General features: G+C 40.9%; 2 protein-coding genes across 3 annotated transcripts in view; one reads left to right on the top strand and one right to left on the bottom strand.

The window, feature by feature from the left end:
• Positions 1-25,568, top strand: part of LOC125904589 (trophoblast glycoprotein-like) — a 567,815-nt gene that overhangs the window by 57,712 nt on the left and 484,535 nt on the right. The window lies entirely within an intron of this gene.
• LOC125904571 (retinoic acid receptor beta-like) overlaps positions 896-25,568 on the bottom strand; it is a 262,875-nt gene continuing 238,202 nt past the window's right edge. For both annotated transcript variants that reach the window (XM_049602062.1, XM_049602063.1), the window contains 3 exons: positions 18,242-18,446; positions 12,546-12,704; positions 896-10,305 (listed from right to left, as the gene is read on the bottom strand). In XM_049602062.1, coding sequence (XP_049458019.1) covers positions 10,022-10,305; positions 12,546-12,704; positions 18,242-18,446 — 648 coding nt within the window. In that variant the 3' untranslated portion in view covers positions 896-10,021. The remainder of the gene's footprint in view (positions 10,306-12,545; positions 12,705-18,241; positions 18,447-25,568) is intronic.

Here is a 25,568-nt window from a genome sequence, read left to right as displayed (position 1 = left end):
TATAGTATGTTGTCCAAAATCGTGAAAAAAATGTCATAGCATAGTATGTTGTTAAAAAAAATCATGAAAAAAGTCATAGTGTAGCATGTTGTCCAGAATCATGAAAAAAAAGTCCTAGTATAGTATGTCGTCCAAAATCGTGAAAAAAAATGTCATAGAATAGTGTCATCAAAAATCATGAATAAAAATTCATAGTATACCATGTCGTCAGAAATCCTGAAAAAAAGTCATAGTATAATATGTCGTCAAAAGGAATGAAAAAACATGACGGTACAGTATGTGATAAAGAAGAGCCAGGTATGTCACAATAAAATCATAACATAATATGTAGTAAAAATAGTCACAGTTAAGTACGTCATAAAAGTAGCATAATATGTAAGTAAAGACGTCATCATATAGTATGTAATAAAAGTTCATACTGTAGTATTTATAGTTATAGTTATTTAAAGTTATTCAAATAGGTCACTGGGTTAAGTATGGGATACAAAGAAGTCTTATCTAGGGTTAGGGTCTTATTTATTAGTAAAGCATGTCCTAATGAAACATCATAGTATAAAACGTAATTAAAGAAGTCATTGTATAGTAGGACTATGTCATAAAAAAGGCAACTTATAGTTTGTTATAAAAAAAAGTCAGAATATAGTTTACCTTAATAAAGTCATAGTATAGTACGTCATCAAACATAAAATGTCATGAAGTAGTCAACGTGTGTGCCCTTACCTGCGCAGCTCTCAGTCATATTCTGCCTGCCTAAAATGGAGGTCAGTCATCAAAACATTATGAACACCTGAGCTTATCTTTTTTCCAAAATGCCTTTACGTGGTTCATTCAGCTGTTTCTAAAAAGATTCCCACACAAGTATTTTAAAATAAATATATTTTATTACTTTGCCAGGACAGTTCATGGTAAAGTTGAACAGTATATGAACATAAAAAGCATATGTTAATGTACAAACAAAGACAATATTTAAAATGGAGAGCTGAAACAGATTGAAGCTCCAACCTCAGAGCAGCTCCTAAGGTCGACTTCACCCTCCGGGCTGGCAGCAGGGGCTGATGGGATAAATCCACAATGACCCCTGCCCCCTTCCACCCTCATGCCCAATAAGACATGACCATCATGTCTCGTATTAACACGACTATACAACACTGCATATGATTGGTGGTGAGGTTCTCTGATACCGATGGTAAAAAGGCGACTGTGGACAGTTTGTGATGTCACCAAGAACACCTTTAGGACGGACAACAACAGAGCTACTGTTAATGATTGATATTGAGGTTCACAGTCATGTTTTCTGGCTCCTAGGTTAGGTGTTTAATCTAGGGTTAGACCGATATGTTGGGATGATATTGAGTTTCAGTTCCTTTGTATTTGTATTTTGGGGTATCCAATAGCTCAAATTTAAAAGAGGATTCACACAAAATCTTTAAAAATGCCAAATTTTTTACGAATTGTTCAAAGATAACTGGTGAAATGGGAACCGCATCAGCACACACAGAACATCAGCTTTCATGGCGGAGTCGTATTTCTAGCCACCTGACAAATGACTCCTGCAGCTCTTTTGCTAGTTAGCTTATTGCTAACTTTGACGCTTGGTGCTGAGCAGGTTGTGTACAGTGGGTTTATCAGAGGTCATAGGGCTTTTTAACTAAAAAGGTTACGTTATGGGCTCTAAAACCAAAACAAAGCACTAAAAGATGATAAAACTCGTTGTAGGACTGCATGTTTAGGTAAAAATTCTTAGTAGATTCCTTATTGTCCATATAAAATACTGATCAGTGCTGTTAAGGTATTACCAGTGGAGGGCTTAGATGTGTATAAAAAGAACTCGTTGCTCAGTATCATTAAGCTCCCAGGAACAGCACAGAGCTTTGAGGCCAATTTGAAAGAGTGGCCAAATGTGAAATTATAACTTCCAGGTCCGTCACATGATGCCATGAGGCCAAAAAAGAAAAAGTCCCGCAGTCTTACTTTGTTAGAGACGTATAAATAACTGAAAGAAAAAAATAATAATAATTGAGCTTTACAACCCTCACACCATGACTTGTTCCACTATCGGAACTTTTAAAAAGTATAAAGAGCTGCAATATTAAACCATTCAATCCCCATTCAAGTTAGTGGAGGGCTAAACAGGTAATTAGCTGCTCAGCTGGCAGACATTGGCCCCGCTCAACCGCCTTACCCTGCTGGGTAATCGCATACTGCAGAAATCAAGCTTTTTCTGCCTTCATGCACCGCTGAGCAACTTTCACCAGAATGAACAGGAGGTCGTTTCTAAAGCTGTATCCAATTCTAGATACATCCATTAATGGCGCATACAGGAACAAAGTTCAACTTCCTGGGTAGAAAATTACCCACATCTTCCAAATTGTTGGGCTCATAGAGACTTCACCGGCCAAACAACTAACTTCCGGTTTAGCGTTCTGCTAACTAGAATGGGGATGAAACTATTCAATCATGTGGCTCCTCTAAACTTCTGACATGTTATCAGACAGAATGGATCAAGCCCTGATAGTAAAACAAGTCATTTGTGGAGGTTGTGAGGCTCGAAAAATATGTAACCACTGATTTACACATCTCTTTCACAATGTAAGTCTGTGGGTAGAAGTATTTTGGGTCCGATGGCATCACGTGATGGACCCAGAAGTTGTAATTTCACAGTTTGACCTTGTGTCCAATTGGCTTTAAAGTCCAGCATTGTTCCTGGAGGCATACTGGAGGGTGGTTGCGTGGAGGTTGTTCAAAGGCGTTCTAGGAAATCTAATAGACAAGGAAGTTTGAGAGACTTAGACTACACTTAAAAAACCAGGCTGATATCAAACTGTTTAAGAATATCTGAAGATCAGTTTTTCCTTTAACTGATTATTGGCACAAAACATCGCCTACAGCTGATTAAATCCAAAAATGTCAGTTTTCAAAACCCCATATCGGTCAAACCCTAGTTCATTAGTTGACCTGTTAACCAAATAGCTGTCAGTTGATTGGGTTTGACTGATTGACGACAGCTGATTGGCTCCCTGGCTGAGGAGGGGGCACGCAGCTCTGTTGTTTGACATGGAACAGGAACAACATATCGACGATATCGGGTGCTGAGGTGACTTGGTCGTCCATTCCTCCCATTGGCGGGCTCCTCTTTCTCATTGTCCCAAATTATATATATGCATGTATCATGTGGAGTCCGACCTGGATGCCCAGATCAGCCCACCAAGTTCCAGTTCCTCCTGCTCTTCTTCTTTTTTTATTTTTTAACTTGGATGTGAGTCGATGTTCTCAAGGACAAATAACAGAGCGTCTTTTCCACAGAGCTGCCAATTGGAATGCAAAGCACACACCATTTATATAACATCTCTGCAGTGAGCTAGATAGTAGAGTATTACAGTTACGTCGGTACAACATTCAACAGAAACGAACAAGAGTAATTCAGCATTGTGAAGTTGTTTCCTAACAGATAACAGTCCCTGCTGCAGTCAGGCGCCTGAGGGCTGTCCTGACACTTCAGGGGTGGATGTGGACATTCTTCGGCTGTGAAGGTTTTCCAGCTTCAAAATAAAAAGAAAAAAAAAAGAAATAAAAGAAAGAAAAACACCAAGATGCCTCCCTTCATCTCTCACCAGGAGAGCAAGACAGAGAGAGAACCAAGGGAGAGCATATCCTATGTTACATTGAGATAGAAGTAAGTATTCCTTAACACTGCATATCATTCTTCTGACAGACTCCATGACATTATTCACATTCAAACACGTTAAAACAAAAAACTGAAACAGCTCTGGTTTCCCTTATGATATGTATTTCTGAGCAGGGATGGAATGCAGATGGGTTTTCATTATGTGCCACTGAGACCCAGAACCCTTCACTGCCCTAAAGGGTTGTCTTACTTTCCTATTTCGGATCAAATACAAGAAGCTGAACGACTCATCTAGTCACTGCAACAGTTTCAGTATGTTTACATCTCTGCAAATATTGGGAGGTGTTTAGGATGTATGGGAAGATATTTGTGCCAGGTTTTGAATTTGCATTTGTATTTAAGGAACTGAGCTCATCTGCTGTGTTCGAGGTCAAGAAGAAAACTGTCTCAACTTCTAAACTGACATGGACGAGATGTGCTCACAATCATTGAAGGTTTAAACTTCACTGTATCCAGAATCACTTCATTTCCTACAAACCTACAAATCAGACACATAATATTTGACTCTATAGTAATCAATAGATTGAGGTGCCAAAATATTTGAATCATCATCATCATCATTAGAAATCTTGCCTAGGTCATAAACTATGCTAGGTCTAGCACTGGTATTTTGGGATTGTTACGTGAGTGTTCAGATGCCTCTTTTTTTTTTACTTTGTCTAATAAAAATTTTGTGCAACAGAAAATGAGTTTGGGCAGCCTATTTGATAAAGACTGGGTAAAAGCTCCAGACCAAGCAAGTACGTTGACCTTAAGTTCACAGTTTTGACAATTTAATAAAGTCTGATCACATTACTTCTTCTTTGTTTCCAAGACGAAGCCATGAATGCATTTTTTGGCATATTTTAGACTTTGGAAACGGGGATACAGATGGCTTAGCTCACTCTAGTCTTTATGCTGAGCTAAGCTAGGCTAGGCTAATTGACTCCTGGCTCTAAACAATACAACCCGTTTTTATTTCCAGGTCATCCAATACCGACACTTTGTCGCGTTCCTTTGTGTCTCATAGCAATGCACATGGCGTCCTTTGGCATCCCTATGAGAAGCAAAGCTAAACCACATTTTAACACATGGTTAATGTCGTGTAATGCTCCCGATTAGGTTACGTAACAATAACATAGCGTGAATATGTCAAGTAAGTGACGTCAGTGCGCGGTGATTATACCTAAATTACATAATGTTACCTTCAAACAACTTTGACTTTTGGTTTTATGGGTCTCCTGGGTGAAAGTCCTGATATGTTTGACCCATACACCTATGCAGACGTACTTGCTCTTTATACCACATCAGTTGCTCTCAGCATCAATTATTGCCACAGATGAGTTAACATCGGAGTTAGCTAAAATTCTGGTGCATCTCGTAAAGACGCTAAAGGCTGCCTTTGGCATAAATATCCCACACTGAGGGGTGTGTCAAAGCATCAGTATATAACAACCTGGGGATGAGAATGGACAGGCCGATATGGATTTGAGAAGTCCTACTGCTGCTCTTAATCATGTCAAGTTTGAACCTCTCAAGTTCTATCTGCTGATGAAGATCATGTGATACAGCTGAAAGCTATAGAACAAAAAAGGAAGTGGACCTTGACACTGTTTTGTCAAATGCTGTATACAAGGTCGACAAAGACCTAAATTCAATACAATAAAATTCAATTTCAAATGCAACAGCGCATATCCTATCCCTCTCATGTCATTTCATACAGTCAGTTCAATCCACTGGGGCAGATCTAAGCTTGTTTGCACTGTAGCATCGAAATGTAAACTTGGATCTAATTCAGTTTGGTTTCATACCTGTATAAACAAAGTCAATGCAAATTCATTGAAGACTTGATATATACAGCTTGAAAAGACAAAACACAAATTCAGATGAACCAAATTCAATACCTACTGGCACAAATATCTGCTTATAAACTTTCACTAGTGTTAAAAACTTGCTTATTTTCTGTGATTCAGAGTGCTCCAGACCTTGAGTACTTCCTGAATCATTTGCGATATAAATAAAACCATCTTTTTCTGTAAGCAGTGTAGAAGCATTTCCAAAACTGTTTAAGTATTAATATTCTCTGTGACAGATACATTTTGTGCTTAATTTCTCTAAAGCTGAACTTTGGCCTCCCCCTTTGGTTGCAGAGGTTCTGCTGTCAGCCTTCATACTGTTCAGTTTCAGTACTGCATCTATGTTTAAAAGGTTCAACATGTTTAAGTGCTACAGTTTGTCCTCTGTGCTGTAAGTGAACAACCGCTCGCTATCGGAGTGAATGGAGCCATTGTTCAGCCAGCAGGGGCAGCAGGGTAGTGAGGGATCTGGGTCCTGTAAGAGGATATAATGAAGTTTATTTCTTATTGTTTAGTATCATGTGTGACCTCAGCTGTGCAGAAAAGCAGCTTTCTGGGATCATCTTCTAATTTCAGCGGGAACACCTCATCCGATGCAAGACACACCGCCTACTTCCCCGCCAATGAGATTAAGAGCTCAGTTGGATCTACTGTCCAAAGAGAAGCTTTACTCGACTGCACTTCTCAGGGGGTTAAGAGGTCATCAAGAATCTCCTTTTGCATCATTAAATGTAGCTTACACTGTCAAGTCTGAAGAGGAAGGCGAACGTTTGGAGAGGGCTTGTGGATCCCACCCCACCGTGTGCTTTCTACATTAGTGTACAATCGTCCCGACCCACATGGTCCGGTCATCAGTGTGTTTTAAGGATTGCATTGCCCCCCGTGTTTCACCGGTTCTAACAAGACACTTCTGAAAAGGGAGAGAAAAGCGGGTTGAGGAGCTCTGCTCATAAGGCCATAACAGAGCCCATGTGCGTTTGTAGAGCCCAGTTGGTAGTAGATGCTGTTAGCGGTAGTTACACACTCATTAGGTTGACGTCCAGGCGATTTTTCAAAAAGCTACCACAGGCTGTGATCAGACTCAAAGCTCAAACACAAAACACAGAAGAGTACTCGTTAACACAAGGGCACGAGGACGTTTACATGTGACCTAAAGCAACACAAAGGCTACAGAAAAACTACAGTTTACTACAGTGTCCTTTTTTTGTAGTTTCGACCATGATTTTTGTACTCACAAAAGTAATAGACTGAATAGCCCTGCATCATGTACACAAAATAACATGGCACAGAGCAAATGCTACTTCAACTGGTTAGTTTTAAGCCATATAAAAAAAAATGAAATTCAATATCAGTTTGAGATGCTATATTTGGAATATTTCCACTGCTTTACCTTGGCGTCAGACAGCCCAACGAGTAATTTTACTTTGCAGACCATGGGAGTTGTTGGTTAAGATCTGCCTCGATTGGTAGTGTGTAAAGAAAAGTGGAGAAAATATTCTAAATATGGCGTACACTTAAACTGATATTGATTTTTATGGTGGCTAAAATATGTTTTACTGCCACCCAGCCAACAGAAGTACATTGCTTAGCTTCTGTGCCGGTGGATTTGGTTTACAAAAGATGCTAGCAAAGTAACACACGGGACATAAAATAAGCACAGCAGAAACATCAGATGGGTCGGACCACCGTGTTTAACTATATAGCTTTAAATATTACAGTTATGGCTGAAAATCACAACAGAAATGAACAAGTTTGGTTGTTCATTTAAAGGTTTTAGACATATCTCCGCAACTGAAATCAATTGCCAGTCACCTACATCGATTTGGTTTATTTCGGAGAGTTTGGAATACACTAAACATCAATAAAATAGGTTCAACAGGGCAGGAAACACAATCAGTCAGACGATCAGACAGGTTGTAAATAAGCCAAAAGTTTTGCCAAATTAAGTACGATCGCTTTGTGGCATCTCAGCATTTACTTTGATGAGTACAATGTTATAATAACATAGAGCTGATAGACTGAGGGAGTGATCACACCGAGATGAAACGCCAGAAACGCGACGCCAGCAAAACCATTGTTTTCCTATGATACAGCGCGTCTGACCGGCGTTCAAGCGTCTTTTTAGACAGGTGTTTTTCTGGGGTCTTTTTAGACGCGCGTTTTTGTAGACGCTTCTTTTTAGACGCACATTTTTAGATGCATGTAGACGCTGAGAAGTTAAAATATTTTCAACTTTCCTGAGCGTCAGACGTCAGTAGCTAGCGCGCATTGAATAAGTGCTTCCAGCGTTTCAAGCGTCTTTGAAGCGTCCGCGTCTCTAGCGTCTCATTTCTGTGTGATCACCCCCTAAGTTAGGGAAACACAAAACTACAAAAAAAAGACCAAAGTTGTAATAAAACTGGACTATAAATCTGAGTGAGGCTGAACTCATAAGCTTAAATTAAGTTTAGCACACTCAGGGGTTTTGCAGCATCAGCCTTACTTATTCTGGTAGTTTATGGTGGTTTATGCTAACTGTTGTGAGATTACTGAGTGATTCTACTGTGTTTCTGCACTGCCTGGGCTGCTCTTAGTTACAAAGACTCATTTAATACCAGGTACAGTAAGAGGAGATGAATGTTGTCACATCAACATTTCTAAAGTGACGTAGTATATGAGCTGACTTTGTCATCAGGAGGTGGAGGGAATGGTGGATGGTGCGACACCGAGGCTAAACTGCTGAGCTGCAGACCACTGTTCAAGACCAACACACATCAAAGCGACTTTTCGTGAGTTGTTGTGTTTCCAGCAGCTTTGTAGCCACCACACATGGGTGTTTTTCAGTGGTCTGTCTCTGTGTTTCACCATGCCATGAAAAGTGATCGTTTTTCCTGAGACACTGCCACCTTTCCTGCCAGGATTGTGCAACGTGGATGTTTTTTGGCGACCTGTCACCTGTTTTTTCCAGCGGGTTAGTGCCATGAAAAGCAGTTGTTTCCTTGTTTCCAGGCTACTTTCTACTCCCAAAACCAGGTATTTTAAGCCAAAACATGATCTTTTCCTAACAATATCCAAGTTGTTTTTGTACCTTAACCTTACCACATTAACCACAGCGTTGTTGGGACGTCAAGTTTTAACATATCCACTGCAAAATAATGGTTGACGTAATGTATTCCTGGTTTGCAGAAATGTATAATGCCAACATTTTTCTCTGGCTGTTGGGTGTATTCTAGGTATTTTCTTATAAATTAGTTTCCCTGACGATGAGACTTTACCCCCCACTGAACAACAAAATCATGTTGGTGGAAATTAGAGCAACACATAACAAGTAATGTGAAGACAGACATCTTCCAGTGAAAATAAGCATGATGCCATAGGAAAACTGTTTATTTAGGGGAAACAAATTGTTGTTAAACCTCTTAACTGACCAGATGATGATAATAAAGTGCAGCAGTTTAAGCTGAATCACGGTCCAGCTGATGTATAGGGTTACAGGGAAATGGAAACAAAAGGCGTCCTATGCAATCACAGCCTGCTGCAGAAAAATCTCTGGCATCTATCAGCAACCTAATTTCCCCAATTTGTTTTGACAGTGAGGTAAACTGATTTACTGAGGAGATACAGCCAGCAGATGAGTTGATTTCATAGACTGGCCTATTCAGAATCTAATCTCGTTTGTCGGGTCTCGGTGATTCATGTCGAGACGGAGACTTTAACAGACGTGGCCAACCTGATGAGTGTGTACCAAAGGCTTCTGCTGTTGTGCTTCTCTCCTTTGAGGAAACAGTTGAACAGACTCGGCTGTCGATATGGAGAGCTTTGCATTCTGGCGGTGTGGATGTACACTTATTCATGTAGAGACATGAACCAATAAGTGTTATAAAAGACAAAAACCGTTTTAAATATAGGAACAAATATAAAATATTAGACTTCCATAATGTCTATATGCAATAACATTCTAGATAACTTTTTGAAGGACTTACAATTAGTCCCGCTTTAAACCTTGATGTATCGCCTCAAAGATAATATTTAAGACAATGAAAAAGCACCACAAAATTCATCATAGAAACAGAGATCTAACCATACAATGGTATGTACAATGCACGTATGCCAACAATACGAGAGATGAGAAGAGATGAGGACAGAGAAAGAGAGGAGGAGGAGTAAAACCACTTATCAAACTCCCGTCATGCAGATAAGAATTTACACAGGAGACCTGAGGAGTATCATCTCTGGCGGCTTGCGAGGGCCACGCCCTTCCTGTCGCAGTCCCTGTCCCAGAGACACCACGGTAAATAAGAGCTCAATTCAGAATTATACACAAAGCACTGATCCTTTGAGGCCTCCGTGTTGACGTTTTCTTTTTAAGGAGAGAATTTCAGGGGAACGGGGGAGAAAAATAGGACGAGGATATAAAGATAACGTAATACCAAGCAAAGGAGTTGGGGTAGAGGGGTTATAGGGGGGCGGCGCCTTGCCTGGGTGTTCCTTTTTTGTGCAAAGGAATGTCAGAGACAGCCTCCTAGGGCTCGTCGCTGGGTGGTGTGGCCGTTGCCCCTTCGGTGTCCACTGACTCCGGCGACTCAGCGGCGGCGGCGTCCTCGTTGGGGCTGCCCTTACTGCTGGGGCTGGCCCCCGCCTCGGCTGAAGTGCTGCTGCTGCTGCTGTTACTGCTGCTGCTACTGCTGCTGCTGCTGCTACTGCTGCTCTGGCCATCCTGGCCCTCTGAGTTCTCCAGCATCTCCTGGATGAGCGGCGGCATGGAACCTGGGATCTCCATCTTCAGAGAGATGACCCGCTCTGCTCCTGCAAGACCATGATGAAGGCATGATACAAGGGTTAAAATTGGAGAGTGAACATTTATTCTTGATGCTGGAATTGGAAATAGTTAAAAAAAAAAGTGGGGTTCTGCCTGCAACACTAATAAAGCAGCAAACCTCTATTTGCTACGTAAAGATAAAGTGGGGTAATGGCGTCCTGAGCAGAGACTGAAGTCACACTACCTCTGTGCGTGTTGCAATCCGAGCTTCTCTGCGTTTTTTGTGGTAAGCCGGTCCGACTGCACGTGCATACCACTGGCTAGCTCATCGCCGACCTTTTGCTCTCTTGATTAACACTGTAAGCTCTGTCAGCACTGTTGCCATTGTTAGCACTATTTATGGAGTTAGCATCATTAGTTGCCACCTCTATGTTGAGAATATCGCACAGTGCTCTTTTGACCCAAGATCCACTTTCCTATTTTTTTTTTCTTGGCTTTCAACCACCTCTCATGGTCCTTATCATGTTGTATGACATAAATTTTACATGTGACAATACACCACGATCTCCTCTGATCCAAAGTGCTGTATTTATTTCATGTGGTGATAACTGAGTGATCTTCGTCACAGATACAAAGCATCCTGGTTGTACAGAGATAAGAAAAATGAGCACGACCTCTTAACCAGCATTACGTGACCGTGGCACAGAAACACTGCCAATGGAAGGTCAATAACGATCTTTTGTCATTGTGGACACACAGAGTCCCTGGTTTAATGAAGTCCTGCTACGGAAGGTGGTTTATGTTACAACCTCATAGGTACTATAACAGTGAAAAAGTCAGCATCGGCAGGAGGTCGGGGCGGTGGGTTGGTGACGCAAACACTGGACGTTCACCCAGGACACTGCTGTTCATGTCCTGTGAGAAACTTCTTTTAACTTAACATACTTATGTTACGTTATGTTACGTGACATATACTTAAATCCCTTAGTGCTCACATCCCAATCATAAGAAACATGATTCCTCCAGTCAGACATCATGTATAAAAATATCAAAAAACACTTTCAACTGCCTCTATTGAACCTCTGCATCAACTTTGCGTCAGTAAGTCAGTTATGTAGTGCACTTTAAAAGCAATGTTAAGCTGCTTTAGAAGACACCCCATAAAACAAAAGAGTAAAACCCAGAATAAGCGACACTTCAAAAAGAAAAACTCAAAGGATAAGGAGACAAATAAAACCAGTACAAACAGTTAAAGCATCAGTAAGAACATAAGCTGGTAATGCGACCACATAAACCTTTGCAACATTACAAAAAGGCAAGTTGAAAAGATGGGATCGAAAGACGGATACAAAGGGGATAAAGTATAGGGACACCTACAATAACTTCTTCAGGCACGTCATCCCAAAGTCAAGGGGCCGAGGTCTGCTGAGGGGCAGGAGGGCCTTTGAGGATCTCAGAGTATACTCAGGCTCATACGGGGTTAAAAGCTCAGCGCTATAAACTGGTCCAGAATGTGCATTAAAAGTTAGCGACGGAAAGTTCAAATCAACAGGGTTTCACATGAGCCAGTTTAAGGGACAGTTCACCTGAAAATAAAAATATGTTTGTTTCTCCTCTTACCTGCAGCGCAAGTTATCAGTCTACATTGTTCTGATGTGGAGATATCAGCAGTAGAGATGTCTCAAATATGATGCAACTAGATGTCTCGTGACTTATGGTGCTCAAAGCGCCGAAAAAATTTATACAAAAAAACCCTCAACAGCAATGTCTCTTCCAGAAATCATGTCCCGGCTACTCAAGATAATCCACAGACCTTGTTGTGAGCAGTTTCACGCAGGAATTATTTTCTCTTTACCGAACTACAGCTGCAAACTGTATCACCGTGCAGAAGGAAGAGTGCATCTACTTGTGGACAAGAGACTTGTACTTGTGACAGTGCGAGAAGTAAATATTCGTGACGTCCTCCACAGCTAAACTGTAATGTTAGCAGCAGCTTGCAGTCTCTGCTTTTACAGACTTTTCGTGATGACAGTGAACATGTCACACGTCCAAGGGGTGGACATTTGGAGTCTTACATTCACATCTGCAACAGTGAACATTTTGAATTCTCCACTGCTCTGACTGGCGCCTCTGACTGGCTGCTTCTCCATAGCAACAGTGGCTGAGGCTTATGGGTACTGTAGTACCAAGAGCCAAAATGCCCACAGCAGACCCAGACTGCTCCTGCACTATTGTAATCTTCTGACTGCAGTCACCCAACATCACTGTAAGTCCATGTTCTTCCTACCTTTAGCGCTGATGCTGCGCAGGTCTGTGATCTTCATCAGGGTTTTGGGGAACATGTGTGGCTTGCTGGGCCGACGCTTCCTCACGTAGATCTTCAGAGCTTCCAGGAGTGGCTCCTGGAGCTGGTCCACCTTAGAGGGCTCCTCCAGGTCCTGACGGTCTACAACACGAACACACACACACGCAGACACAAATCAAGTCAGACTTGAGGCTCCACTATGACAAATCCATGTCTTGGCTTTATCTGATGTAGACAAGCTAGAGGCTAATACATGTATCACAGCATGAAGACTGCTTTGATTAAATAGGAAGAGTTTATCTCATTATGTCAACTCATTTGCTGCAGAGGAGAGATTGCCGAGATGGTTACAATGAGATAACTTAAGCAGAAAACTAATTTGAATCCTTTCTTTTGAGTCGTAGTGTTAAGCTCTGATAACTGGGGTTTTAGAGTCTCAAACAGGAGGGAAGCATCAACCGAAGCCATCAAAACTAATCAGCAGACGGCGTATTCAAAGCTATGTGTCTATTCACAGACCACTTTTCTGCACACAGTGATTATTAGGATGACTCAATGGTCAAATGCATCGGCGCCTCTGCTCTGTGAATAGAGACGCTGGCTCAAAATCCTTCATCAGAAAATGTTTTGGACCTTTTAGTTGGCAGCTTCCTTTGACTCCAGATTTCTGCTTGTACATTCATCATGTTTACAGCTTTTATTTGACTTTATTATACGTCATATTCAGCCATCGGCAATGTGACCAGCTGTAATTTTACTTTCATCACAATATAATTTGCAGGTTCCAGCAGATTACACAACCCTGGCTAAGTGTTGCAGGTATTACGTGTCAACCCAAACACCAGAATAAATGCTGGCATGGTACATTTCTGCAAACCACATTTGCATGTTATCATGTAGCACATATATATTGAAACTTACATTTCAACAATGCTGTGGTTAAAAAGTGGTTATGTTTAGGCACAAAACCACTCAGTTATGGTCAGGAAAAGATCATGTTTTGACTGAAAATACGCACTTTTGGTGGGATAAATCTTGCAGAAAACTCAAGCCAAACCGCTTTTCATGGCTGTATACCAGCAGGAAACACTGCCATGTCTTCGTAAAACACAACAGCTTTTTGTGGCATTACACCGGCAAAAAACACTGCAATGTCTCATTAAAAAACAACCACTTTTTGTAACAGTATTCCAGCAGGAAACATTTATGTCTCAGTAAATTACAACCACTTCTGGCAGCACTATTCTGGCAGGAAATACAGCAATGTCTTGGTAAAAAAAAACCCTGTTTTTTTTATAGTATTATCCCGGCAACATTTGGTGGCTCAAAAGCTGCTGAAAGATGCAGCGATGACTTGCTAACAAATGGTTTTGTTGGTCTTGAATGCCTGGATATCATGCCATCCACCATCCCCTCCACCTTTAGAAACACTGATATAATACATATGGATTCTACAAACGTAAGGTGTCCGGTTTGCAGGAACGTACAATGCCAACGTTTTCCTCTGGTAACTGGGCTGTAGGTGTAGCACTTTAAATTTTTGTTTAAGGCTAGGGTTAGCCCTTGAGGCATTATTACATGTACAAATAGCCTTTTCAAGCAATCTTCACAATAGTAAGTGCCACTTCTACAATATTGTGTTGTAGTACAGTCCTTGGTTGAATCATTGCTGAGATCTGAGACCTAAAGCACAAAATAAGGTCTACTAGCAAGAATTACAAGCAGTCAGACAATCAGACTTCAGACTTGTGTGCACTTAAGATTTTTACTGTGCATTAAGGATTATTAGCAACATTACAGGTGTGCCAACTTTTGGTTTTAGCTCCAGACACAGCAGCAGCTAATCTGAAAATCCTGTCAGCCAGCTGATGATGATACCAAGTCGCATTAAACTGCAAGTAGTTTCCCTTTAATCATGTTTTTCCACGGAGTCATTCTCAACACTGAGAGAAATACTGAAACCCAAGACTTCATGTTTTCATGGCTGCACTATTCCATAGGAGTGAAACGTTCAAGGTGTCTTCATCCAACACTTGATACGTATTTCCCCAAAGTTAAGCTTGACCTGTTAGCTATCTTTGGAAACTTGGGAACTCCACTGGAATTTAAAGGAGAGCTTCACATTGTTTCCAATCTTAGCACATTATTCACATGCCCATATGTACATTAGGAGGGTTTTGGTTCTCCTGTTAATACTGGGTGTAAATAAATCCCTTCATAAAGCAATTACAATGCAAGAACAATACGTTCTGTGTAAAAGTGTACTCTGATGTTCTCATGAGTGAAACTACCTTTTTCTTATTGCGCCCCCACCACTACGCTAATTTGGAAGATAGTCACGTTATTTATCTAATCTTTAAAGACATTTTTGTGGCTTTGAACAAACTTTGGAATGACTAACCTGGTAGATGTATAATAACACACACACTACACCATCAGACCAGAAGGTGGCAGTGTGTGCACAGAGATCAGCCGCTGCAGGAGCTGCAGTCAAGGTGTGTGATTATTACAGATGCAATCAGAGGTGTCTCACACTGTCCACGGATTATGCAAGAGTCTGTAATATTTGCAGAGTCTCTGGGGATTGAGTATATAAATATATATTGTTAAATGAAACCCCGGCAGTGATGGAGCCGGAGCAGCGGTGAAAATGAAAGGTAGAGAGGAGGGAGGAGCGCGATGGTGACAACTGTGTAACTTTAGTGGACATACAGTAAAACTTTGTGTGTGTGTGTGTGTGTGTGTGAGAGAGAGTGAGGGGGAGAGGACAGAGACTTGTGCGTTAACGTGTGTGTAGCCTGGCATGAGGGAGTTAGTCATGCCTCGGGTATCTCAGTGGAAAACAACCAGAGAAGGCTTATTTCCTCTGGGAGGGCAGTTCAAACATTCTGCTCAGCTAACAGACGCTCCTGTGACATACCTGTACGTCAGCCCTCCTTCCCCTTCACTCCCCCCCCCCGACATGTTTGGCTGTCAGGATTGTGCTGCCTCACTGATAGCAACCTGTGGTTGACCTGGTTTCAGACTCCTGTGGATTCTGGCTTACTTTCATCCCAAACTGGGCTGCAGCTCCACTCAATATTTATCCGCAGGAATCAATACGGGCTGACTATGTTGAATGGAGAGCAGTCAGGCATGGTTTTAATGTGGAGTGGATCAGTTTGTTCATTCCACTTGATGCACCTCAAGACTACACTATCAACTCTGTTTATGTCTTTAAATCAGAGTTAATGCTAAATATATGATGTAATCAGGCTGCAAAAAGCCTTTAATTTGACATATCTGTTGGACAGAATGAAAGAGTATGATGGGGTTTTGCAGACAGACACTGATATGTTTTTTGGCTGAAGCTGCAAAAGTGTTTCCTAACCCGGGGGTCATGAGATAACTCTGAGGGGTCACAAGGTGATTAACAAGATGCTGAAGACGACAAATCAAATCTTCTGTTAAAGTTCAACTGAAATGAAACTGCAGCAAACAATTTAGATTTGTAATGTGTACTTCTTATTTTTTTGTTTTCATAAATGCACCCTGTGTCTGTGCCCACACCAGATTCTATGGATAAACTTGATCACACGTGCAATTTTAAAGCTGTCGTCAGTATCTTTTATGAAAATTACTTTGTGTTATATTTGCTACAACTGTCACTTTATCCACACAGTCATACACAAGACAGATGATCTGTGAAAAATAATCATGTCCGTCCTCCTCGTCCTCCTGCTTCTGATGGCATTTGCTGGAATTTATCGCAGCGCATCAGAGACAACCAATCAGGGTTTAGGAGTCTCTAATGCAGCTGTCAATCATGTCAATCATGGCTTGTGAACTGCTGGTCGCAAATGTTCTCGTTTTACAGCTAAACAGTACACTAAATTATGTTTTTAAAACATTTCAGAAGAGAAATTGGCAATATAGTAACAAAATTTTGAGTTTGCTGAGCAGCTGCCACAGTGGCCACAAGTGGTAACAAATCCAGAATATCTCTTAATTTCGAAAGATGGTCTTGAATCAGTTGCTTTAAAGATGTCATTATTAAGGTGAGCTGACAGAGCAAGCAAACAGTGCAAACTAAATCTACTTTCAAGATGCATGGAGATGTGAAATAAGTCTTAAGAAATAAAAAAATCCAGCAACAGTTGTAGTGAACAGAACAACTTTGCTATAAGACCAACACATTTCAGCTTCTGCAGGATGTCGACAGGTAACAGATCCTCAAAGTTAATGCCTTTAAAGACAGTTTCAACATTTTTAAACAATACATCTTTTTCTTTAAGATTATTTTTTGGGCTTTTGTCTTTAATGGATAGGTCAGTATATCAAGTGTGGAGGGGGAGTGAGAGAGGGGATGGCATACAGCAAGGGGCCACAGACTGGAATTGAGCCTTTGTACATGGTGCGCCTGCTCTATCCACTGAGTCACCAACGCCCCACATCTTGTTATTTTTATTCAAGCATTGCAGGTAAGGATAAATGTAAGGAGTATATATGTGGTCACATGCAGAGGAATGTTTCATGTTGGCGTATGGTTTTTAGAGTGAGTTAGCTTAATCTACACTTTGCCAATAGGTAAGTGCAAGTATTAAATAAAAGACAGTTTTAGGTTCAGTGGTAGGTTTACAGATTTATAACATCAGAAATCTGGACTTTAAGTCAGAAAAGCTCGACTCATTTTGACAAAAAGAAATGAAAAGATGGACACATAAAATTAGATAAAATGTTTGTGGCAATTAAGACTTCACAACTTCGAATTTCAGACTATTTAATGACTTTAAAGGCCTAATATTTATAAAGATTTTGACATTTTAAGGACAACCTGTTGTGGTCACAAGCCCAAATGAGTTGGTCTTAAAATATGGTTGTTGTGTGTACAACTGTTGCTGGAGTTTAGACCTGAGTAGAGCAAGCAAACAAGAAAATACTATTATTCTACTTCCTGCTTTACTTTGTGGGATTGAAAAAAATTAAATATTTATCTGAATTGTAGTATAATAGAATACCTATCTAAAGTCTGTTAGTTAAAGTAAGACTGTAGCAGCAGAAATGATTGGGAAATGAGCAAAGGTACATTTGATTACTTATGAATTCATCTTTTCATTTATGGGAGAAAACCTAGTTTAGTTTAAGTTACAAAGTCTTGCATTTTCAGCTGTCATTGTTCTGTCTTTACTGACCAAGTCAAAAACAGCCTCAGCCTGTATTAGCTTTTGAGCTAATGCCCCCATCTTGACCTCATTGACACAACTTGTCCTGCACCGCAGCTTGTTGAACAAGACTCATCAGCAAAGGTCAACACGTGTCATCTCAGATGCTAAATGATGTGCTCCCTATTCTTCAACTGCTACAACAAGTTTGTTTACTTTGTCTCTGCCTGCCCCTCCTCACTCTGCTGTCAAACAAACATGTAGCCTGCACGCCCACTCAGAGGCTTGGAGGCATTTCTGCTGTACCCTCCCTTTCAAATTAGACTTTAAAATGTAACAATAAGACAGGAAGATCATTCTGTGGTTGAACTGCTACATATGCAACATGTGACGACAGGTCCTGAATATTTCCAAGCAGTGCTTCACACTAATGTTTGTGTCCTTCCTTTCTCTCTGAGTTACATTCTTATCCTGTCCTTCTTTCCTGTGGTCCCCTCCCCTCACTGAGCGCCCCGCACTCTGCCCCGGCTCACCCACCTCCGGAGATGAGACAGATGGCACTGAGGAGGCCTGTCTCCGTGTCGTCCATCTCGATGGGCAGCAGCTGGTTGGCAAAAGTGAACACCAAGTCGGTGAGCGGGCCGAAGCCAGCGTTGTGCATCTGCGTCCGGTTGAGGGTCAGCCCATCCGAAAAGGTCATGGTGTCCTGGTCGGGCGTGTACCTCGTACAGATGCGCAGGATCTGACAGGGAGGGACGGAAAGCAGGGAGAGGACAAGTCAGCAGGGATTTAGTGGACAGGAAACTTTAAGTGATATAACATTGGGGGTTGATTTATAGAGTTTGGCTGGCAACATCTTTAAGTTGAGGAGTTTTTATTGCAAAAACTGACAGATTGAGTGTTTACCTCAGGCTATTGTCAGTGTGGAGAATGTTCCAGGAAAGTTTTAAATCATCAGTTGCCAGGTTGTGAAAAAATCATGGTGACAGATTAAACCATATGACCATGCACTTCTGGGAAAAGGCTGCAGAGGATCTGCACCAACATCCATTTATTAATAACTTTCTTAATGGATTATCAGCATTTATAACTGTATTATTATCAAATAAACAATGAACACAGAATAAAGGTGTTTTTGCGCAGCAAGCCCAGATACTAATAAAACCAGAGGGCCTACTTAACTTCTCCAAAACCTAATATCTGAAAGGTTGTAAATTATACAATAGGTTTATGTTTTTTAACTGAAGGCTATTTACAATTTTGTTTTTTATTTTTTCGCTTTTTTTGTGTATGCCTAAAATTCAGATTCAGATTCAGATTCAGAATACTTTATTAATCCCCGGGGGGAAATTGCAATGTGACAATTCGGGGCAAGTGTGCACCGTCAATTTAGGTCCACTAAACGAGCTTCTGGAAAGAATCCTACTGAGATAGACCTTTTTGTTTAACCAAAACCAGCCCTGAAATCACCATTGCCAGCCTGACCAGACTCCATTTAAACAAACAGTAATTTTAGCATTATAGAGCCAACATAATTTCACATCTAAGTGGGTGAACTAAGGTTTGTTTTTAAACCAAACCAGACTTGGTGAATGTTAGAACAGTGTAAAAACAAACCCAAAAGGCTTTTGGGAGTTGAATTTTATTTCTGTTGATTTTGAATTAAGTGTTTGTTACGATTATAAAATTAGTGTGTATTTAAATGAAGTCTGGTGGGTCTGGTGATGGCGACTGTGGGGCTTTAAAAAAAAGGGATCTTAGTCTTTAACAAAGAGGTCTTTCTCTATATGATCCATAATGTTGTCAGACTTATCCATAATAACAATCTGTGCCAGTCTGTGGCAAAACAAGCCCTTTTACCAGACGTAAATTAATTGACGGTGTGACCATGCAACTGCTGGATGCAGCGCTCTCTCAATCTCGCAATACTGAACCAGTTTCAAAAACTGTTGCTCCCATTGGTCACTTAGATGCAAAAACATGAGAAAATATGGTCCAGGTTGAAGACACTTATTACAATTTAGCTATAATAGTAGCTAACTATGCTAATACATTTTGTTTTTTCTGCCCGTGATTAGCTTTCATCACTTGTTCATAGTGCTCAAAGCACTGCAATTTTTAATTTAAAGCCGCACTAATCAATATTTTTATATCAACAAATGATAAAATAACTGTGTAATGTCAAAGTGTCAATCATAATTACAAACCCAAAGAGATTTATCACTCCTGTAGCTCCCATCAGCTCTCAGAAGCATTCAGCCTCTTCGCTCACTGTTTTGGTTTCCCAGCCTGCAAACTTTACTTTTATTTATCTTCATTCAAACAGCAGGCTTGATAAACCCACTGTACATCACCTGCCCAGCACCACACAGCAGACAGACACAGCTAGCAACAAGCTAGCAAACACAGTGGAGCATTTAGCAGCTAAAAAGTTGCAAATTTTACTCAAGAGCTGGAGGAGACCAAAACAGAGATAAAAGGAGAGTAAATATTGGAAATATTGTACTTGTGAATGTTGCTCTGTGTCTCCTTGGTGTTAAAATAGATAATTATTCGTTAACATGTTTCCATAATAACTTAAAATGGTGACAATATGTCAGGTGATGTGTTTTCAACTTGTTCTGCTGCCCCCAAGTGGCCAAAAAACAAACAAACAAGCAAACAAAAACAATTAAAGCAGCTTTAAAACTGAGAAAATATGTATTTGTGTTATTTGTGTGAACCAAACCTCTAATCAAAATCTAATATAGAGGGGAAATGCACAAAATAAATCAATAAATAAAACTAATTGAGCTGGCCGGCATGTTTAACCACCTGATACGCCAAAGTGTGTGATAGATTTCATTTTGACTTTCACACCATTATTCACCTGATATATCCCCAAGACTGATGATAACCTGCTAACCAGGGCAGGTGAACTCTACAATGAGACTCTAGGTCAGAAGTCTGAAAGAGGTCTAACAAGTTTCCCATAAAGAGCAACAGAGACAACAAGCACAACCAAAACAATGACCTTCCACACACTCAAAGAGAATAACCTTTGTGTCTCCTGCTGCACCACGTGTGTGTGTTTGTGTGTGTGTGTGTGTGTGTGTGTGTGTGCACCTAATGAAGCAACTGATGGTGGATGTGAAGCCTACAGTAGCCTTTGAAGCTATTTGAGTGGGCTGGCTCTGACAGTGAGTGGCAGGCGTGTCTGCAACATGAAACAGAATAAAACATGGCTACTGGCGGTGACTCGCACCGGCTGGCCAGGCCTGCGCTTAGACACGCACACACACACACACACACACACACACACACACAAACACACACAGATGCAAACACACACAAATATACACACATAGTGTTTGATCTTTCCTCTGACACTCCCTCACCCAGCCCTTGTGCACAATATCTACGCCCTTCACCATAGAAATGTGCTGGTGAGCTGATGCTGATGGCTGAGCGAGAGCCAGAAAGTCATCACAGCCGGCCTTCAACTTCTCACCCCTGTGTCCCTGGGAGTTCACTTCACTTTGTCACATCTGACAAGTATGACTTAGTCAATACAAAGTCCAAAATCCACCTATTAATGTCGCACCGCCACTGAAACCGAGCCGGTTAAAAAACACACTGAATAACAATCACTGTATGTGCAGCGAACTAATCCTCACTTTCATCAGCATTCATTTATCCAGCTTGTGTCCGGATGTGATTTAGCTACTTTGCATTTACACCTCACATAAATATGCATCTTCATGCATTAATCATTGTATTGCATTTCCTCACCAAAATGTAGATCGCTCCGTGTGTCACTTCCTCTCTCATTTTTCATGTCCCTTACGGGCACCAAGCTGCAGGGAGCATTTACTATTCTCTAAAACAGCACCCTTTATTAAAGATAAATCATTTACTAACACTTAGACTAAAATATAACCTACATATTTCAGTAATAAGTCAGCAATTATATTAACATTTGGGCTGCCGGATTATTGAAAAACACTGTGTTTAGCCTGTGGTTTTGTTATGACACAGTTACAAGTAATAAAGTTTAAAAAGTCTGCAGCTATTTGTTATCAAGATAAAAAAAAAAGCTTTTTAAAGCTAAAGAAGGGCTGGCAATGTAGTGGAAAGATGCAAATACTTTTGAAACTGGTGCTACAATTGTAATGCATGCTTGTCGGTTTTGACAAAGAAAACAACATGGCAGCCGGCTGGTAACCAAAGATCTCATATTACATTTAAACAGTAAGCAAAATATGTTTCCAGAAACATTTGAGGTGAGAATAAGAAACGCAGGAACAATATTTTTGGTTTATATTTGATCTGCGCTCCCTAGTTTTACTGTTTGAGTCACCATTTTTCACAATGCAAGAAACAGTACTTCTCGCATTACAGCCAAACAGTGCACTAAAACATGTTTCTGAAGACATTTGAGGTGAGAAATAGGTCATACAGTAACAAAATCTTGTTACCAGCACTGCCTAGTTTTACTGTTTGATAAAAATTTGTACGGATTTTGAAATAGAAATGAGAGAAAAAGATGAAGATAAAGGGGAAATTCAATTTTTTTTTCACTCTGTTATCATATACACACCGAGCACGCTGTGCGAGGACCCTATTGAAATGCAAGGAATTCTTCTTCTTCCCCCAAATGAATTGCATTTTTGGGAGGCTTAACAAACTTCATGAAACTTTGCGCATATATCAGAACTGCTGAAAAATTCGATATTTTAAGGGTCTCATGCTTGACGTAACAGCCCCTGAAACTGGTTTGACCTACATATATGAAAATTGGTAGGCACATGTAACACAAGACCCATGCTCTAAACCCAGCAGGAAGTTGGCCATTTTGAATTTACCGTGCCATTTTTCTGCAGTTTTGGCTACTTCCAGGGGTCGTACTTTAACAAACTCCTCCTAGAGATTTCATCCGACTGACTTCAAAGTTTGCACAAACAGGACCTATATATGCATTAATGGAGAAAAATCAGAGTGAGGGGGCTGCCCATGGACAGGTGCCCTGAGCAGCTGGAGGTTCAATGCCTTTCAATGCCTCCTCGGCAGTGCCCAGGAGGTGAACTCGCACCTCTCCGTTTCCCAACCCAAGTCCCTATGGCCTGAGCTACTGCCACCAAGAGGGAGGACTCTCCCTGTTGATTCGCCTCTTTACTCTTTATGTCCAAAGTAGCATGCAAAAATGTGAAAGTACAATCTGCAGTTCAAGCAACGACCCTAGAGTCAGCAAAAATCCGCCAGATGATGCGTTTTTAGCTGAGAGAGGGAGATCTGGGCACCGGCAAGATGGTGGGAAGCTTACAACACTTCATTTCCACTACCCACACTGTTATGATGGCTGAAAATCAGCAAAGCATCCCTTTAACTAAGTCAGTACCTCTAAATGTTAATAAAACATTTTTATAACTCAAACTTTTTTTTTTAATTGACAGTAAAGATACCGACAGGAAATGCAACAAGAGAGAGTTCATGGCTGAAACTGAAGCAGGGACGTGGTGGTTATACGAAGCGTCGCAGCCACTCAGCTGGAGGAATCCCTCATTAAGCCTCTCTAAAGGGTGCTTTATTAGAAAATGGCACAAAATCTAATTAAGCTGACTCACTTAACCAATAAAACACAAAACTGCAGTTAAAACAGCAGGTGTATTAGCATGGAGCTCATCGTCTACACAGCACACATAACCTTAACTAACACATTACATTACTCACACATTATAAGTTATAGTGTTTAGTTTTCTGAAGGTGTTTCGTTTCCTTTTACTGAAGTGTGAAAATCAACTTGTGGAGACTTGAAACTTGCATAATCCATCGCAGTGAAAATTACCCATGCTTCTATTTTTGTCTCTTACATAATCCTAGATGTGTGGTGATGCAGCTGAATGTCTGGAGAAGAAACACAATGAAAAAGGTCCCGTGATGTGTCTGCAACATGGAGTCGTCCCAGACACTGGAGGGGCGGTGCATTCATGTGCACCTCTCTCTGACTTTCCTCTAAAAAATCAAACTAAAGGCCACATTCATACCATGAAGTAATAGGCTACAAAATAATAAAGACTCACAGTTAGCTAACTGTCCGTCAAAGCATGGTGTGAGCATCAGTCACACTTCAGTAGATTGAGTGTCTGTGGTGACATTATACAGACGTTGGCATTTTTGCACCTCATAAAGGGGTGAAGAGAACAAGAGAAAAGAAAACTCTGGCAGTCCGCTGGATTAGCCCTGAAAATAAGACAGCTGTCTGGAGAGGTGTTTCAACTACGGCATGCTGGCTGGGTCACAGAACTATTAGCAACTGAAAGTGGCCAGCTGCTGCAAAGCTCCATCATATGCAAAAACTGTAGTCTCTACAGAAACTAGTTAGCCACACTGGGTTTGAAGTGTCCACTTAATTTAGTCTGAAAAATAGAACAAATCGACAGACTTGGCAGGTTTAGTTTGTGTCCCACCTCCTAGTAATAAGGTTCCTTTGATCAATTTTATTAGTTTAAATAAAGGCTTTATACTGTTAATACATTATTTATCAATGCTTTATAACTCATAATATATACATATATATATATATATATGTATGTATAACTTGTCTGCAAGAAATGAAAATGTTTATTTCCTAAAATGTCAAACATGCTTTAAGGTGCTGGACATACTGAGCCAGAAAACATTGTTACTACAGTTAATAGAATACTATACCCTTTTACTGCTAGTAAACTAGTATGATGTTTTCTGGTGGGCGGGGCTTAGTTGGAGGCAAAACAACTCTCCATAGACATTAGCTAATGCTAGCTAGCAAGTTCTGTTGGCTTGTTTTAGATAATGGAGGAAGATGATGTGAGTGGTGCGTTCGGAAATACTCATTCCGAGTGCTGGAGCGCACTCTGACACAAACTGGACCGCTCGTAAATTTGGAGCGCTGGTTATTCAGACCACCACACACTGCACTCTGCGCACTCTGTCTGGGGAGACAGAGCAGCAAAGCGCCGAGCGGAGCGTTTGTGTCATTAACGTAAGCGCTCGTTAATATTTAGAGAAATATATCGCTCCATTTCTTCGACCAGCAGGGCTCTCATTTTAGTGTAGATCGTCAGACTGAATTTACGAACACGTCATGTCAGGTCACTCACTCTCAGAGTCCATCAGTGTGACTTGAATAAGTAAACACTGACCAACGGGACCAGACTGGCCGACCTGTATGCTCTCACTCAGTGGATGGATGATGTCACAGGAAGCCAATCTTACAAAGCAGGATGACACTTGAACAGTTTATCCAGTTTGTTTTGCTACCGAAGCTAATGTTAACTAATGCACTTAAAAGTTAGTTAGTAAGTCCCCAGTTTCTGATGAGGTGGACATGATAACCCTTAATTCACATAACGTTATTCATCCCTACAACAGGAAATACTTTTCCCCTAACCTGATATGAAGTGTGCGCTGCACATGTGAGCATTTTTGATGATGGCCTCCGTCCAGTCCTTTGGTCTTACCACATTTAACCGTAGTTGTCTTTGTTTTTGTTGACAGGCAGTGGCGGCTGGTTTTGAGCCATGACTCCTTCTATTCTGGCTCCCAATAACACAACACGACGACATTTTTAAGACTCTTATGGAGCCTACAGCCCTGTGGTGGAAAGGCAGGTTTTGCCTCCAGCTAGCACACTGATGTCACTGTGACGTCATAAAAGGGTCTGTGGCTGTATCAGGTCAAAGGGCAGCTTTTTAAAGCCGTCTTGTGCTGCACATTATAATGCAGCCTGTATTAAGAGTCCTTTGACATGAAAATTACATTTAGAGCATTTAGGAACACTCTGTTGATGTCCTTGACAATATAATAACACCAAAACACTCACACTACCTGCATGTCTAACAATGTA

The sequence above is a fragment of the Epinephelus fuscoguttatus genome, linkage group LG17, assembly GCF_011397635.1.
Source record: "Epinephelus fuscoguttatus linkage group LG17, E.fuscoguttatus.final_Chr_v1".
Classification (NCBI taxonomy): Eukaryota; Metazoa; Chordata; class Actinopteri; order Perciformes; family Serranidae; genus Epinephelus; species Epinephelus fuscoguttatus.
The sequence above is the reverse complement of the archived record's forward strand: the minus strand, read 5'-3'. Positions and strand labels throughout refer to the sequence as shown.